Raw genomic sequence first — 20,696 nt, 5'->3', positions numbered from 1 at the left:
GTGAAACACAATGAAGATTTACACAACATACAACGTTGCCAAATATAACACTTTATTAAAACAAACATCAGATTCAGATTTAATTCAATAAATAAGTTTGAAAAAAAGAATGAGGAAATTAGAGACTTCATGTAATAAACATGACACAATATTATAGAAACACACACAAACCGTGCATACTGTACATGTATAGGGAAGATGAAGGGAAAAAAACCGTGAACAAGATGATTTTATATACAGGAAAAGTTCCATATATGATATTCATTAAAGCCGCTTCTGTATAGAGGAGATCACAGATGTTTGACACACATCACTTGTTTCTCAGAAACTCAATGCCCTGAAAATGAAAGGAAACCAGCGATAATGGATCAGATATTCAAGAATCACCGAAAGAAATGCACAAATGTTTATATATATTGTTCTATTTACTTGTAACAATTGTTGAAACTACCAAATAAATATTATGATGAGAAGTAATTGGTTTTATATTGACTGATTTTACAGATTCATAAATGGATAGTTTATATACTGAGAAACAAAATCACATGTATATCCGATATATCCCCCGGTCCTCTAAATATCAATGTTTTGTGTACAGTTAGAATAATTCGTACCTTTGTTTGAGGTGGATATATGCGATAATTTCCCCGTTAGTACGTTAATTAGCGACCTCCTCCTTCTCTTGCCGGGTCCATGGGGTCCCATAAGGTAATAATACTGATCCGCAATGGCTGATGCCCATTCCGTGCGACAGGCCCCTCCCAACTCCACAGCGCATGTCCGTTTTCTGCAAAGTATTCAATCATTACAGGGTCATGTTTTATATATTTGGACAAGATAGGAAACAAGAATAATTTTTATTATGTTTTTAAATTTGTAAAACTTTGCATCTTTAGCCGCTTACTGGCAAAAGTGCGCAATATCCTTGTAACATGTCTCAGTTGAAACATATCTATAAACATATCATAAATATATCTAATGTTTGAGGTAGCACACAGATGATGGGCCAAATATTTCCCCACATTTAATTACTTCTTCAAATACATGTACATAATTTTTTGCGTTGCTGATTCAAATGTGCAACGGTTCGCGCACGGTCATGTAGAGTGTCTGATCTTTCCTTCCTCTAACAAAATTTTAGCTATGTTGTTTGTATCTCACACATAACAGAAAATGAATAATATGTGATTGAGAAATTTTCGTGTAATTAGTTCCTGAATCCATTTATCAAAATATCGGGTTTAAGTTCATAACAAAAGCCACACATGTAATTAAAGGTGTGAGTTTTCTTCTGATTTGTGAAAAATGCAACATGCGTGATACAAGTACCTTATTTGTCTAATGTTGTTTTCCTTTTCATTTAGGAGCTCTAATATCCTATCCATGTCCTGGCGTCTTTTTGCTAATTTGGCGATGTAGCTGAAAAAAAAAAGATCTACATTAAATCAAACCAGTATCGGACGTGGTATATCTTTATCTACGCTGGCACGTAGAGATAACAGATAATTTTATTTTATAGGAATATACATATCCAAAATAGAAGTGTCAAACTTAGATAAGAGTGGTTTAAAGTACCATATGAAACAAAATATCTCCCTTTTGAATTTGGCATCAGTCAATTATAGTACACGATATTCATCTAATGGGGGATGATAGTTCCGGGCTGAAATGTCTTGGGGATATGCAGACTGTTGAAAGGAAACCAACGCTATCAGTTGTAGAACATTTGTTTTAATTATGGTTACATTCATAGACTAAAAATGTCCACTATCTCATATTGTCTCTTTTGCTTTACTGCTGAACACGCAATCATAAACTGCATTGTTAATACTTTCCTTTAAATCTTTCAACATTCTGACAACTCTATACTGACTATGGTTTTATCACCATTGACTATTTTATTGTATTCTGTTCAACTATGATTTCATCACCCATTTTATGCGTAACTTGGGTTTTGTAGAAAATGCATTATGATATTATGTTGCTTGCTGCCATTTCCCTTTGAATATGCCTGAGTTTGCAAAGTATCCGGGAACAAAAAGGTTGCAGACTTAATTTCTCGGCTTGTACTATCCCAGTAATTGAGGTAACCGTCACGATTTTGTGTCGTAGACAATGGCTTCAAGCATTGCTGTGTCGTGATAGGTTTAAATGATAAATGACATGCTCTAGTTCATAGAATGACCTTGCTACTTCCCTCAATAAAAAAGAATTTAGTCGCATACGAATTTCTTATATATTTACATTTTCTCTTAAACCTAGATGTTAATTTTTTTAATCACTGGGAATACTGGCCAAATTGTACATTCCAGGTTTTTGAACAAAATTATACATTTCTTCTTTCCAAGACCTTCCTGGAACTACTATTTAGTTGGATATTTTCTCGAACTCCTTGTCGTTCGGACGTTTACAGTTAAAATGTATGTAGCAAGCACGCCTACACTGGACATACTAGAATAACACATTTCCCTTTTTTATAAATGAAGACAAAAAATGCCAAATTAATTATACCGTAATCAACACCCCCTCTTCGATATCCATAATTAATGGAATGTGCAAGCGCTGATCATGTAATCATACAATGTTTATGGTTTAACGCCGCTAATATTTTACGTACGTGATCAATAAGCTTTCTAAGTGAAGCTGACAGAATGTAGGTAGATTCTAAAGAGAAACGATCAGGTTTTGTATTGCAATGAAAAATTTATTTCATGCCGCTTTGACTTCAAACTTAATGTTTCATCTCAGCGAGTCTCAATAAAAAACAAGGCAATCGAAAATGCGCGCGGTGCTATATAATTAAGGAACAATGAATGCCCGATTGCAGCCATAGATTTCCTACTTCTCGATCAAAGTAGTTAGATTTTACAAGCATTACTTTTGCACATTAAAAGTTGTATCGTTCGTGTCTGGACCATAACATTACACAGCGGTGGACATGTCTGTTATTGAGATTAGAGACCTAGAAAAAAAAATTTAAAAGACTATAATTTGCTTATATATCATCCCTCTTTGTGTCGTAGACTTAAGTCATTAAAATTTAGATCATTTTGGGGGGGGGGGGCAGTCACAATGAAAGGACATTAAAACGTTGGCATCTAATATATATCTCAGATAAGAAACGGACACGACCAATTCAAACAAATTTTGGAAAAAAGTTAAAAATGAATGAGAGAGAGAGAGAGAGAGAGAGAGAGAGAGAGACTTACGCCATTCTTTCCTTTTCGGTCGGTGGGTTGTCCGGTCTACTACCTTCTAACGATCGTGTCCCTCGATTGAGCGTCTCCACTTCTATGTCTTCATCGTCTCCTCTTCTTACATTCCTGACATCAAAACTCGTTAGTCCGCAAGGATGGTTGTTGGGTCCCATCCCTCTACACAGATTATTCCTGAAGAGAAATGCATGATCCATTATTAACAATGTAAGTATTTCTTTTCAATTTTGTACGTGTCAAGTGCAAAGATTTGAAGTTCTGCTTTCTAAAGGCAATCCCCATCAGGATATAATTAAGCGTATGACAAAGTACAGCAGAAGAATGAAATAGGATGAAGAATGGAAAAGAATGATAAATAAATTTAAAATTAAAAAAAAAAGTTGAAATTAAAAAAAAGAGTAATAGATATAGAAATTGATTTCAGAATTATAGGAAAATTTTATAGCATTTATGCAAACTAGTGCTTTATGGATTTCAACGAGATAAAAAAAATGTAAGAATTGTAAACTTGCTGTCCAACTAATATAATAGGTGAGTCTCACACTCCTACATTGTTTATGTGGGTATTCCTCGTTAGCAGTATCGCGTTTCTGCTCTTCTGTATCGAGTTCATTGAAGAGATTTGAATTCGTCAGAAAATAACTGATACTGTTTGGTATAGTGGTCTTATCCCTTGTTAGTATGGAATGTGTACGTATGACTTTTTCATACTTACGTAATTCACGGATTTTTTTCTATATGTTCGAGTGCATCATTGAAACTGATCATTATTTCCGTAAACACTGTGCTTTACAGAGTTTCAGATGTGAAATGTAGCAATTATTACAGATGTAATTACCATAGTAACGATAACCATTTAGTATCACTTAGAACTTCAGAACTTTCACATATACTACATGTAGTATACAGCAGGTGCTTACGATGATAGCTCATTGAAACAAGCGGGCGTGGCTTTAATCAGAATAAAACAATTTTTAAGTATCTTGTTTATCATAAAACCTTTTTGATATATTTCCGACAGAGCAGAAAGCCCCCCCCCCCTCCCTCCCCACACTCAATTTTAAATCAATATACATATGTAAAAGGATCTTGGGACAGAGAAATGCATTTTCGCAAGCCAGAGTTTTACGATTTGCTCATTATCCCTTTTGTTGGAGAAAACTGGAGCGGATCATAAACCCTTGGCTTATACTCTGATTAGAGGGCTGGAAATTGGAATAACGAGACTTACTGTCTTTGTAGACTTTCTCGTTTTACATCCTCTATCGAAGAAATTGCAGATCGTATGTGTCTCGTATCTGTGTCGAACGCTGCAATCATTCTGAAAAAAAAGTTTATTAGGCTTTTGAAGCGAGCTGGTAGTGTTTTATCTGGGTCAGAGTTCGACCCCTTTCTTTATTAATGGTCACATTGAAATTAATGTTAAAACGGGCTTGGCCCCTTTGGTATCACTGGGTATGCATGAAGTATCATAACTTTCACAGAATGTGGCTAACACTAATGTTTTCTTAAAAATTGTAAAGCAGAGGTTGTGTGATATTTTTTATACAGGAAAGAGACGCATTTTTCGAGTCATCCTCTAAATGTTTATTGTACAAGTATCTGCCTGATACTTTTTCCTTACAATTTTATCTGTGTAAAAATATTTCGGAAAACCTTGTTGTCCTTTTAACAAAATATTGACTGTCATCGCATATGATTTTGGTAGAGCAAGGCCGTTATAATGAAACTGTCAGATCGATGCGTATCTGCAAATATTGTACTTTAAGTGAAGTCGAGCATATATTCCATTTTATACTTATCTGTCCTTTTTATAAATGTCTACGTGTATTGTATTTAAAAAAGTATTACTGGACTCGTCCTTCAATGTATAAGTTAGTTCAACTCCTTGCCATTCATAATCGCAAACGATTGTGCCATCTCGCAATGTATCTGCGTGAGGCTGGTAAAAAAAACGGGAATGCCAGACTATTTGTAAATCCAATTAATGTATTACCATTATTTTTAGTATTTACCTAACTTTTTGATTTATTGATTTATAGGGTCTCTCCTCCTATGAATGTGCATTTATGAATAATATTTTTTGTAGAATATTGTATAACGTTAACACTAGTAGTGACGTGTGCTTTTGCTTAGATAGAGTGACGTATGGATATGTTTATAATTATGTACATACGTTTCAACTGCTTATAATTCATATGCATTTTAGCAAATAAACAATACAATACAATACAACCTCCATACGATACTCTTAGATGAGATATTCAATGAGTTTAAATTAAAATTAATTATGTATACGCATGCGTGTCATAAAGTAGCTACTTTTGAATGAAGTGCTCATGCGTAAGACAATCACATATACAGAACAAATATTTATTTAATTTAAGTAAAATTCAACAAATATAATGATTACTGATTACATCGTATTCCCTAATTAGCTTTTCCAGTAACCTTGCGCAACGAGGTAAATTAGTGCGGCCATTGTAAGTGCAGTTTTGCTAGCTAAACTGTCTACTTATATGTAGATAAAGAATATACAGACAAAAAAAAAACGTGTCCAAGAAGACTCAAAATTTCTCGAAAAGAAGTTCCTATTTTTGTGTACGTTGAATTGTGGTTACTGCTTCTTTTTTCTTTCGATTGAAAAATGTCAGATGATACACCATTTTAAAAGGTTATTTTTCATAACAGATGACCTACTAACAATTACATGATGCTGTTACCATCAGGTAATGTTGTTGAGTTGATGTAAATAATGGAGAAATGTTACAATTACTTTGGCCGACCACATTAATTCTCAAAATCATTTGACCGGTTTTTTCGTTTCACTTTAATTTCACGACCTTAGCGACAAAATAAAGTCATTGATCGATAATGAATTATAATTGAGGGTACAGTCTTTTAAAATAATTCTTCGTCAAATAAATCTTAAATATCATTTAAAAAAAATTCGGATTAAGAATTCATTTCATAATGGACAAATAATTATACATGTACTGTCGAATCTATTATAGAGTTTGCGATACACAGAACTTAACAATCAGGGAATGATGTCACTGGAAGAGAAATCACATATCTCCAATCACCGTTCCTTCTTTTACTTGACATATATTAATGGTTATTCTGACCAATAAATGACATTATATAGTGACCTTGAATAAATATTTCTGCCAAACTACTTTTCAATGCAATAATTCTTCATGACTAATTCATCAATTTGTACACATTTCTCAACTCAAGGCGTTACTAGTATTTGTATTAAGTGTCATGATGAATGATATTGTTAATTGACACAATATTGTTTCAATTAAACAATTTGTTGTGCGAGTCTATCAACGTTGATGCAGATTTTGCAAGAATACAGAAAACAAATCCTTTGATGTCAAATAAGCAGAATATAAAAATAACACAGTTCAATCGTAACCCATTCTTCTTTTCAGTTCAAACCTTTCCAAAACGAAAAAAAAAAAAATCAAATTATAGGACTGCGGGGGTCTGTTTATATCAAAATACCCTTTAATGTGAGTTTGATAAGCCAAAAAGAAAATGGCACCATTTGAAATCAGAATCCGGTCACAGATATCACCACCTTTCACTGCAAAACAAGCCAAGACTTAAACTGTCACCGCGACCGCGTTTGAGAGTTGACGTGCAAATTGCAAATCAAACACCTTTGTGCTTATTTTCTTTGCAAACTACATGCACTTAGACCCCATAAACGAGGGGCGAATCACTTTTTTGTGACGTACGACTTCTTTTCGTCTGAACAGTCGGCGTCAGTGGCTGTACCAGTTCTATACGACAAACAGAACTCGGAACGTCGCCAAATGGAAGTGTAATTCGGATCGTTTTAATCTTGAAAATGTATCGTTTTGTCTTATTTGATAATTAAGTTTAGACAATTTTTCCGTTGGCTACGTACAGTAAGGCAATGGCGGTGTTTATATTGCAAGAGCCAAAGAATACATATCGATCAACGGCCGATGGGTGTTCAAGAAAGAGAATATGTTTTCATTTGTTTTAAAATAGCAGATCGACCGGCAATAAAAATGCTATTTTTAATCAGAGAATTATAAGTTGATTACCTGTTTATCGACACCTCTTGGCTATATTTATTGATGTCACAATATCGCTTTTCTATCACGAGAAACTTTACACGGGTTTTCGACATTTTCATTTCACCGTTTTTTCGTGATGCAAAGAAATCTAGGGTTACACATCATTGATATAAGTACATTCCTGCAGATGGCATTTATTGTGTGTGTATGGCATCAGAAATCTGTTCCGAAATAGGATTAATCTAAATTTTAGAATGACAGGAAATCTAAACAAAACAAGCAAGGTTACATTTATAAACATGCTATATGGCCTTGGAGCTACAGTCAATTAAGATTTTGACGCACGAACTGTTTTATTTCAAGATAACTCTATGCAACGGTATGCAAAAATGTTACGCGAATACAATTTTGAGGGTACAATTGCTTAAAAAATAAATATGACAATACATCCAAAGGATGCGTTATCTTTAATTTGAGATTAGATTCTCATCAAAACCATTCAGTGGCGATTAAGATACTAGATTAGTCACTGTCAGTAACTATTCTATCAGAGGAACGTTTGTAAGACAAGGGGATTTTATTAAGAAATGTTCTGTTCTTGTTATATAAATAAAAGATTCTCTTTTTAAACAGCTCGAATGGGGTAGGAAAAGAATCATCTTATATGATTGCAAAAAACGTGAACAGATTTAACCTTACGACATGTAAGCTTAGATGCACTTGTGTTATTATTTGTTTTATTCGCAATTAATGAAGTACAAACCCGACTCTTATTTAAGTTTGCTTTTTATGCGTTCGTGTAAAGGTCAATATTCTCTTGAAGTGCCTGAGGATGCGGAAAGTGTCGATGCGGTTTTTATCATTAAACGTCAGATGAAATATCAGATTAAATTTGATGATCCTACTGTATTGTCGATAGACGTGCCTTTGTGGTTTTATTTCATCCTAAATTTTTGTTCAGTGAACATTTTTCATAGTTGAAAAATCATACTATTAAGGCGCCTCATTCAACTGATAAAGGGATACTTCAGTTGTCTTTTTTGTAACTATTTTAAAATATTTGTGTAACATTAAATGGGATCCATATAATAGATCTATATTAGATTTTTTTTTCATAAAGTCGTCTCAATATAGATATAAAGTGGCGTTTGATGGAAAAACTTTTCAAAAAAGCTCTACAATGAATGAGACTTTCATTCTCTCTTTAGCCGGGTAGGATTGCCGCCGAACCATTTTGATAAATCCTAATGTACGTTATTGAAGCAAGTATGTCATATTTTTTTTAGTTCTGGGCCAGAAACAATTTTAAATTTGTTCAGTGTCGTTAGTGCCCGGATGATGAATTCCAACACCGACACTTAATGCTTAACCGCTTCCTTTAGATCTTGTTAGAACGAGAAATACTCATTAATCAGTGGGATATTCGTGATGAAAGAAATTTTGAAATTCTCTCATTTTATCAAAGTATCCTTCCCCCTTATATCAGTGATTTTATCGAAATGTATTGATCGTAGAGTTACTTTGTTTAGAAAGGATTTATCAATGGACGGTGTATTGGGAGTCCGCCACCACGAAATTAATTTCATTATCGCGGCTCTAATTATCGAAGAACAGGAAAACAATTGCCAAGTGTAGGAAAGTTATAAAAAGTAAGATTCCGCATGAAATAAACGGTTCTGTCCTCTGTATCTTAATGTTTTTTTGATACATGCTTCTACCTTCTTAAGCTGTCTCGGGTATTACTTTGACGTGCAACTTTCAATAAAGTTTATATGAAATTACTGACTGACCAAAAGCTCATTTTTATTGCTTTAAAAGACGCAGAGAAAAAATTCTTGCATATGTTCCTGTCTTTATAAAGTGCTAACATGTAAATCATTCCCCAGAACAAAGTTTACCATAAAACATTTTTTACGATTTTTACCAAATGTTCAAATATAAAATAATATGAAAATTTTATTTCAATTTATCGTGTGGTGTAAACTTATCATATAATTTTACTTTAAAATTTGCGCTATAAGAAAATAATTTTATTGCATATGATGGCACTGTGAAACTTAACCAGGAAACAAATTAGTTAAAATAAAGAGCTGTATCGGAAAATATCCCTAATTGTGACAGATTGTAACTAATCCAGTCCTCAAGTAGATTCATCTACGAATAATTACATGTACCTGGAAACTGTTTTGAAAGGTAACTTTCACTCAGCAAATAAAAAACAGTCAGAGCTTATCTTGCAAAATGCAATGGGACATTAGTTTTTTTGAAAATTAGCTTAGCAATAAACTGCTAACTTGACTTTTAATATGAAATGTCATAGATTTTACACATTGTGTAGAAAGAAAAAAAAATACATGTAGTATATCATTCACTGATCAAAATTGAAGGCAACGTGAACTGGCCAAACATTGAGAGACGTAGGCACGATAAAACACTGTATCAGCAACAGAAAACAACAGTATAATACACGCATCGAATAAAAAGAGAAGATTTTAAAGTTTGAAGGAAATATGTTGCTTAATACATAGAAAAACATCAGATAATTTTTTTAAAAAGTAAATTTATTTAAAACCTGTTTAGAACAGTGACAGTCTTTTTTTTAAACAGATATTTTAATGATTTGTAAACATTTTTCTTTTTAATTTAAGTTTACCGAAGAAACATTGTTAAAAAAACTTACTCATCAAATGCATCTGCTCGATCCGAATTCCCCAAGGACGGTGCTAATGTGAAAATTATGTATATTAAAAAAGTCCAACAGTTACTCCAATGATACATTTCCAACTTGGAGCCCAAGTTACCGTCAGTGTGCAAAGCCAAACCAAATCTGAAAAAAAGAATTAAAAAAGCTAAAGTCCAGAATCGATACCGGAGCTGGATTCCGGTTGGGCCTCTCCAAGATTTATGTCGTAATGTGAATGGGGAGAAAATAGCTCTGATTATCAGCACTCGTAGACTTGGAGAATAAATGATAAATGTTATAGATAGAAATAATTAGGAGACAACATTGAAACAACAATATCATATACGAGTCGCCAGGATTTCAGATCACCGTATCAGTAAGCATTATGCAAAAATATATTAATCACTCAAGGGTAGAACATTACGGATTATCTACAGAAAGAGAACTCCATGCTGATGGCAAAAATTACCGATTTGTCTTTGGGATAAGGGGTTAGGTATATGGATGTCAAAGGCTGTGCACAATTTGTTAAAGGTTCTCTGTAAACAGATTTTAAAAAATCCCACGAAAAAACCATTAATGACATTTAGGGACTATTCATGCCGTTTTGTCAAAAGGAACGAAATACCAAAATCGGACACCATGTTCATTCCCCCCCTTTCATAATGACTGCGTAGGTTCGTGCTTAATGTGGAAATTCTATATGCCATTTATGCTTGAATTTATCACCGATAAATTATGAGATAATAGTACAAAATATGAAATCAAATTGTTAAAATTAAACAATTAACAGACATGCAAACCGCTAGACAAGATACTAGTAATCGATTTTTTTTAAATTGCACTGTAGATTAAACACAATAAAGCATGTTTCTAGGGCTAAGGAAATTCATGTACACCTTTTCTGGGATTATTTTGGTCAGGTACAGATCCATACTCGATAGTCTGTCATTATTCATAAGGAAATTTCTTTAGGACATAGGTGACTATGGCCTTCGATGAATGATTTAGCGGCTTGGAATACGTTAAAGATGTTATGTAGAATAACAATGAAACACAATAAAACGGATGTCGAGTAGAAATGTTTTGAATAATGTTGTCGAAGAAGCATAACTTCCAAGTACAAGTGCCATTATCGCTATGCTATGTTCATGGCCCCATTGTTAAACGACTTTTTAGGGCGGACACGAATTATAATTATCGGGATCTTTGAGCAAGTTATGGCGGGCTTCAAATGTTTCGAAAACAACATTACATCGTTTATGTTTAACCCATTAAGCAAAACAAGATATTATTAAAAAAACCGGACCCTTCTGCAAAAGCAAGCTGGTTTTTGTGATACATCTAAAATACTTTGTGAGGGATAATATGGGCAAATGAATTTTCTTGAGTACCCTTAAAATGCAATAATATTGACATGAATTGTACGTATACATGACTGACTCCCAGAATTTTAAAAAATTACCACCCAATTTGAATATGTCCACTTTATAGATAACTATTTTTTTTTATTAGTTTGAAAACATATAAAAAATCTTTTAACATTAGACTATAAACATATACTTACTTTATCCGTATTTCTTATATAGAATAAATCACAATCTGAAAAGCTAATTACACTCAATAGCGACACATATTTCTAGTTTATTCCGCAAGTCCGTTGTCTGACTTGTGGCAATGTGTGGTGAACAGTGATCCAGACTTGATTTACATTTTTCTATGTTCTTTTATATGATTTCCTACCAGGCTCCTCCTACTTCTGTACATGTAATAAATGGAATAAAGACGCGTGAAAAACATGATGCTTTTATTCCATACGAATCATTTAAGCCTTTATATACCATGTGTGTAATTTAATACTTTATGTGAAAACAATCATAAATAAAAAAGTGCTTATTTGATCCAACACCACAGTTGTCTATATTCACTATCACCTTAAACCCACCATTTTAAAACTGATTAAAAATAAAAGCAATGATATCATTCACAATTATATTGCCATTTCACCAAAACGTTAGTAAGTCTACTTAGTTTAAGGAAACTGATGATTAAAAATAAGCTCTTCATCCTTTTTTCTGAAGTTGTTTAATTCTCATACACATGTCATTTAACTGAGAACAAAAAAACCCTCTTTTAGTCGTTATCTTTGTAGTTAAATAGAACAGCTCATTAATCGAACAACTTTTTTTTGAATTACAGCCGTCCATCCATATGGAAAATCTATCCAATCCTTTGGACATAAGTAGTTTTAATTCCAGAAACTATGGCTGGTTATGCGTATATTAACTAATTATCTCAAACACCCTAACACCCTAAATTAACCTATCGGTTTCTTGAACGTATGTTATTTAAAAAATGTTTTATATTAGTTCAAAACAGGGCTATCAGAGAAAGTGTTAATGCCAAATGCACTTCACATTTTGGAGTGCAATTGTATATTTTCTGCCATTTTCTAGAGAAAAAGTTAAAAATATCTCTGACTAAAACCAGATAGCTCTTACATTTTTACATTCTACGATGGATTAAGAAGTGTTTTCCATAGTACACTTTATAATTTTTTTATTTTAGTGATGACGTCAGCAGTGTCAATGTCTGCTATTTCAATTTCGAGCGAAAAACCGAATTACGATTGTATATATACTTCCTGCAAATATTTCTTTTATTCGCGTTTTTGCCATTTTATATATTAGATCACACGTAAACAAAGCAGGCATATATGTACGATACAAAACACACTCAAACAAAGCGCTTTCTACTAATAACAGTTACCGACGTTGAGTGACCGGATATAAGTTCATGTATATCAATAATGATTTGATAAAAAACGAATGCACAGTGCTTGCATAAGGTATATAACACCATACGAGACTTGCTTTTGTTATTTCAATTCACACTTCGCCCAACAGTATAGCCATCCAGCCCATTACCATATACAGTTGCCTATCGACACAAAAGCATTACAAGTTGTTTTATTCTACTCAATTGCTAGTCATTTTATTCTCTAACAAACTGGGAAAATATAAAAAATGTGCATGATATTGTAACCTTCATTCGATTTTTTTTGCACAAATATTGGCTTGCGATGTCATTTATTGCATTTTTATTTGACGTTATTTGTTGTAACTTTTTATAACAAAATAGCCTAATCAAATACATACTGTAAGATTATCACAAACTATTGGCATTCCGTTGAGTTTGTTCTTTTCTTATTTTTATTCTTAAACAAAGATAATGATTGGTTACTGATTTCTCTTTTATTAATGATGATAAACGAAAAAAAAGCGATGGACTATACTGTTGTACTCAATAAACGTCATATAAGTACCTTTAAGTATTCTTTCCTTGGGGAGTTTAAGGGGGTTCGGTGGTCATCACAATTTAGTCTAGCCATCAGATTAACCTTAGATTTTCAGAAATTATTCTTAAACTGAAAAGCAATATTTCACTATATGTTTTTACACATAGCTCTTCTTTAAAGGAGATCAGTATAGTCTATAAAATGGTCACGACCATTCAGCCGCCTTAAATTGCGAGGAGAATTGTTAACGCCATCCCTTTCGACGAGAAATACATGATCGTTTTCTCTCATCAACCTTTTAAAATCAAACAGACGGATTGCAACTTGCCATACAAAAAAAAATCTAAATACAGTGTAGGGAGAAATCCCAGTAGACCTCTACTCCTTGTACTTACTTTTTTTTTTAATTTAACAGCTTCATTTTGATTTATATTGCGTCAAAGAGAAAAGCTCTGTTTGCAATCTACTTGTGTATCTTGCGAATTCACCACTTTTCTTAAAAGCGATCATTTCTTCTTACTAAGTTTTTTACCCCCAAAACCCAGATGATTTTGGTGATCTATCTTTACGTCTTCTTAAACATTTCAATTTAATGAATATGTCTTTATCATATAATATGTTGTGCTTAGAGGGTGCATTATTCAATTTGAAAAATAAACCTAGGAAACTGGCAATATATAGAATTTTTTTTATTATTTATATATTCTGTTAAAATACTAACGTTTCTTGACAACAGATCGGAGACCGAGCATCACAGTAATAAAATTGACAGACCTCTTATACCAGGATTACTTTCATATTACACTAGTTGAACCTGTCCATCAAGGTTTAGAAAATCTAGGATCTGCAACGTTTATTTAGTATTAGTGAACGATAAAATTTGAACTTATTAAATATCTTATCAATCAATACTAATCCCTTTTCGGAAATTGGTCAATAGATAATTGAAAATATGCAGTAGCGCGTGTTGACGAACGGTTTAAATGTGACAAAATTGGACCAAATTGAGCATGCACAAAATGTGGCTTCCTGTTCCGGTAAGTCCACGTGACCCTTTCATTCAGATCTAATTTGAATTGCTCAATCATTGCCGCTCATAAGTTTTACAACCATGAAATACACCGTTCCTTTCATTTCCCACGTTTCAATTAATCATATTATCGGCATTTCTTTCCGATAAATTCAGTTTAAGGACTAAAACCAGAGACATTCATCAACGTTATGGTGTCTGCCGTGTTCGTCTATTGTCACAAATGTTGCACCGAATGGTTACGTAGGAGAATATAAGCAGAAATGGTATTTTCGATTTAATGATGTAAAGGTTAACGAATTCAAGTAGTTTTGAGTTAATAAACCTAATTTACTTGAACTAAAATCACCAATTTGCCCATACTTTGAGTGGACTTCTCAAACATACATGTACATCTCTATATTTTGTCACAGTGAACTATATATGAGGCTGATTACAGAACCTTCAACAATCTTGAATAGGCGAAGGAGTAAAGTAGTTATGTATTCCAGACTCCATCATAGTCAACAGAGCAGAAAAACAGAAACTATAATAGTCTATTTCATTTTTATCTTTGAACTGACCAATTTTGACTCAGCTACATATGTACTATGCAGAATATATTATTATAAAGGAAGTTGGATCCTGCTATCATAAGTCTTTTAATTTTTTTTTAAAAGTATGTTTTAAAAATCTACAATCATAGCTAAACCAAAATTCAAAGCAAAATTTTGGTGTCTTTATGCTCCTTTCGGCGCTACAGTGTATTTAATATGACTTCTCTGCACTGAAAGTGCAAATTGCATATAAATCGCTTTTCCATCAATAATTAATTTTTCATCGGAGTGAACCATGAAATCAAATACAAATTTATATCATTTAAAATTAATAAAATTAAAATAATCATAAAGAGAAAGTTTGCAATTTCTTCACCTAATTGATTTTTTTTTTACCTTTTTGCACTGATAAAACGCTATTTTTATCCATTTAACGATTCAACAAGCAAAAAGTTCATTTTCTTAAAATAAAAACCGTCCACCACAAAATAGTCCCTTTCTAAACTCTGTGAATATGTAATTTTTCCCTAACGATTTTATTCATTTCAGTGTTTTGTGGCAATTTTAAGCTAGGGGCCTATTATATGCATCGAGATAATCAGCATATATGAAATTGCGTCCATGGTTCCCGAGTTCTTATCATAACGAAACAAAATTTATGTTCTTACTTGTATGTTTTATAATGTACAATGACAGTTTATTACTAGTACATGTACACATTGAAAATTTACTCAATACAAACAATCAAGCCTGTATTTCGTTTTATTAAGTGTTATTGAGAGGTGATCGTTTTCGGAGGAAAACAGTTTCCTGAGATAGTTATTATTCGATTCACGGACAGTTTGGCATTCTGTTTTAATTTGTTTTCCCTTTGCTAGAAAGTCATAAATATGATATTGCAGTTCAAGTTCGATCATACTTGATCACGCAAAATCGACGACTACTTTTGATCAGTCAGCACAGATGAAAGTTAAACGCTAGAAGATTAACACCACATATTACGTAACCCACCATTTGATATTTAATATATTTGCCATAAACACTGTCGTTGTGGGCATTGACAAGCACTTAGGTTTTTGAATAATTGGAACAAAATGCTAATGTTTCTGTCAGCGACATTTACATTATTCTGATAAATCTGATGTTTCTCCTTCGACGTTCATCTAGTATACTGATTAATAAAAGTCGTATATTAATATATAAGTAGATGTTTTATAAACCCCGAAACATTAGAAAAAAGTAATTTGTTCCTATTCTACAATAATTATTGCTTTGTAGCATAAAGTTTCCATGAAGAAGTATATCGTGTGCCAATATCATGGCGTTAGTGTTGAAAAATACTCTAAATAATAACAAATGCATAAAATGACTAACCGGCATTATTACTACATGTTTGCAATTTACTATTTTGCTGGATGATCGCTTTAACTATCATTGCAATTTTGGATGAGAACCTTAACTATAAGGATTACCTTAAGATAAAAGTAATATGATGCCAGCTTAATAGATTATGCTAAATATTGGCGATTAACTTTTAAATTATAAAAGCACTATATCTTTGATATTATGGACAACAGTCATGTGTAGTAAAACAAACACGAAAAAAAACCCAACCAAATAAACACTGCCAAAGCAACGGCAATGGGATAAATATATATTTTTTTTGCTGAGATTACTTAATTAAGACAAAGTAGATACATGTTACGAAGATTTGAATTTAAAAATCATTTCATAAACTTTTCTTATCTTTAAACAATAAAAAAATGATAAAACATAGACCTAAAAAAAACCCACTTAATATTAAGAAAAGCAAGAAAGCCAAAAAAAAAAGACAGCAAAATCTTAATGAATTTGAAACTTTGTAAAACACTTTACTTAAGTATCGTGTTTATTTCAAGACTGGGATATCTATAAAAAAGATATTATAAGAGTATTAAGAACGTATTATAAGTGTAAATTGGCGCTTTTATTTATTTTTTTTTACACAATTAATATTATATAAGAAGAAATATTTTACATGAAATAAAAGTCGTGAGATACTATTTGGTTTATTCTTGAAATCAATGTTTGAAATAGAAATTCCGAATGTATTAAGTGTTGTACTGTGGGTAGATGTTATTCCAAAATAAGCAGCAGCATCCGTAGATTGACAAAATTTATATATAATGTCTTAATATAATATAAACGCGATCATTAGATAGTGAGATATTCATTGTAAGTATATTTTTCGACCATGTTTAACCATTCCATGCCGGGCAAATTATAATGGTAAAAAATAGCAAAGGACAATTTTGCTGACCGATCCAATTCTAAAAACATCTCGACTATAAGACCTTTGGGTCACTGGTGAATTAAAATCACTGCTTATCTCTGACCAGTGGGCGTAGGTCTAAATAGGATATCCCTACATTTCCGGATATTTGATTATCAATTATGATTAATCTTGACAAACGTAATCCATGCAGCTAAAGGGTTATCTCTTTCAACCACAACTAATAAAAACGTCGGAAGGGAGCCTCCCCCAACCAGTGAAGAACCACTGAATAAATGGGAATTTATTCTGGTTGAAACCTATACTTATAGCAAATAAACTAATTGCATATATAAAACTGAAAATTAATAGCACCCGTTGTGCATATCACTATATCAGAAGGAGTTGACTACAACTATTCTAATTAAATTAAGTAAGTTATATAAATACAGTTATTGAGAGGGTACAGAGGGACCTAATCGACTGAGTCTCCTTACCGTGTAATTTTGACAAAATACGATCTTACTAAGTACACAAGATAACTGCTCGGCATAACTAATTTGAAAATTTGACGTCACAAAGAAAATTCTAAGCAATTAAATTAACGCATTTTAGTTTATGTAGAGAAAATGCCTGCATTTGTAAGGACCTTTACAGAGAGAAATGGCAAGAACATATATCATTATGTTATTAAAAATTGCCAAATATCTATACAAATGAAAATTCAGGCATAGTCCCTATTACGAAAAATGGAGATTGTAGGAGTCACTTTGTCAAACTGACAATGGTCATCAAAACAACGGGATGATATTTAACCAAAAACAGTTTCAGAAGCAATCTACCTAAAAAATTAAAGTTATTTGTTTGTTAGAGGTAAACTAATCTAATGCACAATTGAACCAATTGGTTGGTTGACTTATTGAATGCAACTTTGCCGACCTTTACAATGTGCAAAAACGATTTCAATATATTACACATCTAGGAATGTACTCCATTGGGTCTCTTTCTCTCTCCTGATATATATAATGTATGGGTACGTGAAACATGCATTGGTTAATCATATCTTCATCTTTTGAGTTATTTAGGCAATACAAAATAAAAATCTTGGTGCACAGTGACAAAATTCTGAATCGAATTCTTTAGATCGTTTTATATTGCCGATACCAGTAAAATTTTTTACTTTTTATTTTCACTAAACTGCTCACATATGAAGAGATACTAAGTTCTATTTTGTCGAAAGATTGATTAAAAAAATGAAAAGAAACTCCTTCAAACATCCAGATGAACAATGCTTTTACTAAAGTATAGATTTATTCAGGATTTTTTTTCCTCCATTTGGAGCAGACAGTTACAAACCGATATACGACAAGATAACATTAACCGAAAGAAATCCAATCCTTGGATTAGGCAAGCGCTAATGAATACACCAAAACATTGTCATCAAAGGCCGATTTGAGGTGAAATTAAAACCAGAGTTCTAGATGACTTAGTTACCAAAACTTTGTCTCTATCAATTCTTTGTTTGAATCACGACAAAAGGAAAGGATACAGTTCATTTGTGAAGATACAATAATTTATTCATTGAACTCTGTAATTGAAAAGAATTCGATAGGAGAACAATTGAAGATTGAACTGGAGGGTTAGATGGTTCAGTCCGGATACGAGAAAAGTAAGAAAATGTTCAAAATTCGATGTTAAAATAATTTTGACAGCATTCACAAAATAATGTCAGAAAATATCATATTCAAAAGTTCCAGACAGATCAGACGGGTAATTTGTTGACCACACAGTCTTCTTTAACTGTAATTTGTTATAATTCTTAACGACAAAAGTTTTTAGGGAGGAGCATTGCTAGGCAGTCTTCCTTAAAATCGAGAAAAACATCTTTCAAAACCAACACAAAATTACGGTCCAATTTCTAAATCAAACAAACAATGAATGAAAAATGTATATTTCGGCTGAAACTCGATCATAACATTTATCGCCAATGATCTACGACCAATCAACCGTATTTTGTATTGAAAAGTACATCCGGTTACTAAAAAGTCTTCTTCTAAATAATTCAGTTATTTAGTTTTGATATTATCAGTTTGGCACTTACCTCCCTTGTGACAGTTGCTTGTCCCCTCGCAGTTTTCCCTCAGTAAGACAACAATGATATTTGATTAGTTCTGGAAATGATCGAAATTTATACTGACGTTAGAGCGTCATCGGCTCGACACACGCGTTCAAAGCCGTGATCTTGCGATGATCCTCTGTTTAATCGAACCCTCTTGTATTCAGCCCCCTATCAAATTAAACATTGCTAATCGCCCAAAATTGCAATTGTTTCATAGCAAATAAAGGCTCATCTTTGTAAGCTTTGGAATTACTGTTTAAAGGAAAGGAGTGAGATCGATTGGACCTATAGTTAGGGACGGAATGTCAGAGAGACACATATACACTTTGACCGCCAGGTGTGATATCATGTATTCATGTGCATGGTTCTAAGAAATCAAATGTAATGGATAAGGAAAATTTGTTTTTTTTTTACATTCGAGTGAGAGAGAGAGAAATTTTCTACTTAACAAAGATACACATCAAGTCAATTCTATTGGTATGATAAAAAGCTAAAGAAAAACTTAAAAGGCCGGATTTTATATTGCGAGGATTGAACTTTGCGCAAACAACATTCCTTGTGTTCTGTACAATGTTTGAGTGAAGGGAGTTGAAAACAAAATACATGTTCTTTTCTTTTTAAAATATATGTGATACTAAGTTCAGCAGCCACGGTGCATTTTGCCAATGCCCTGGAGAGCCGATGATGACCTAATGTAATGATTTGATCTTGGATTAAAACTACATTAAATTCATTAATGCACTATGTTGTTTCCTAATAATGTAACCTATTTGCCCTAATAATAGTCCAATGTTTCCAATGTTGTTTCCGGCAAGAGGATATATTTTGTGCTATATCAATGCTATTTTTTTTTTGAGTAAAGTACGTGATAAAACAATCACTTCAATGATATTTTTGTCGCTTAAAAGTATATGTCATTGTGTTCTCTATCTACGTAAACCTCATCGTCATATTGTCCTTGCTCTTTATCAATATTATTTCATATCTTACGGGGAAAGCGGTACTTTGAAGATATCTTTTAAAAATAATTTCCTTATCAGAATCGTTCTATTTTACTCTCTAACTGTTGCTGTAAGAGATCAACCGCGTCACGTAACGTTAGATCTCTTTCTGACAGCATATAAACAAGAGCAATAAGAAATATCGTTACAAAATTACCGTTAATCTAGTTCACTTAGAGGGTTAAGAAAATCGTTGTTATTATTTGTTAATATCATGTATCAGAGCGTTTAGACTTTCAATTTGACAAGATTCAGCATTGTCTACATCTGAGATGTAAATGTTCCTCTTAATAAACATGACCATTTTGGCCTCTCCCTGGAATTACGACCCCTTCCCCGTCATATATTATTCTATATGACAATTTAAGCACCGCCCTAAAGTCAGAGCCCCCTTATGAAATTAAGAGGTTTGGAAGAGGGCCAAATGATCGTTCAAATATGCAATCAGTTTCTACTCATTTCTAGAAGTAAAGAAGTTTTATTTACACTATACAAGTTGTAGGAC

General features: G+C 32.7%; 1 protein-coding gene across 2 annotated transcripts; it reads right to left on the bottom strand.

The window, feature by feature from the left end:
* Window positions 1–30: 30 nt before the first annotated feature.
* LOC128161653 (uncharacterized) lies at window positions 31–19,330 on the bottom strand. 2 transcript variants are annotated; one of them, XM_052824984.1, is made up of 8 exons: window positions 19,173–19,272; window positions 11,524–11,558; window positions 9,954–10,100; window positions 4,447–4,536; window positions 3,210–3,389; window positions 1,330–1,419; window positions 615–787; window positions 31–337 (listed from the first exon to the last, which is right to left on the bottom strand). In XM_052824984.1, exons 3-8 carry the CDS (start codon window positions 10,049–10,051, stop codon window positions 330–332), a joined length of 639 nt encoding a protein of 212 aa, XP_052680944.1. In that variant the 5' UTR covers window positions 10,052–10,100; window positions 11,524–11,558; window positions 19,173–19,272; the 3' UTR covers window positions 31–329. The 2 variants fall into 2 exon arrangements, with proteins under 2 accessions (XP_052680944.1, XP_052680936.1); XM_052824976.1 differs by lacking the exon at window positions 11,524–11,558 and having other exon boundaries at window positions 19,173–19,330.
* Between the last annotated feature and the right edge of the window lie 1,366 nt (window positions 19,331–20,696).

The sequence above is a fragment of the Crassostrea angulata genome, chromosome 1 (genome assembly GCF_025612915.1).
Source record: "Crassostrea angulata isolate pt1a10 chromosome 1, ASM2561291v2, whole genome shotgun sequence".
Taxonomy (NCBI): Eukaryota; Metazoa; Mollusca; class Bivalvia; order Ostreida; family Ostreidae; genus Magallana; species Magallana angulata.
Note: the sequence above shows the minus strand (reverse complement) of the source record. Positions and strands in the feature narration are given on the sequence as shown.

Bases quoted from the DNA above. Each gene is read 5' to 3' on its own strand.
- LOC128161653 (XM_052824976.1), bottom strand. From the start codon at position 10,051: ATGTATCATTGGAGTAACTGTTGGACTTTTTTAATATACATAATTTTC. The intron at 3,390-4,446 runs GTAAGTCTCGTT...ATTTCTCTTCAG, and splicing joins CGAGAAAGTCTACAAAGACA to GAATAATCTGTGTAGAGGGA. The intron at 788-1,329 runs GTACTTGTATCA...AATACTTTGCAG, and splicing joins AACAACATTAGACAAATAAG to AAAACGGACATGCGCTGTGG.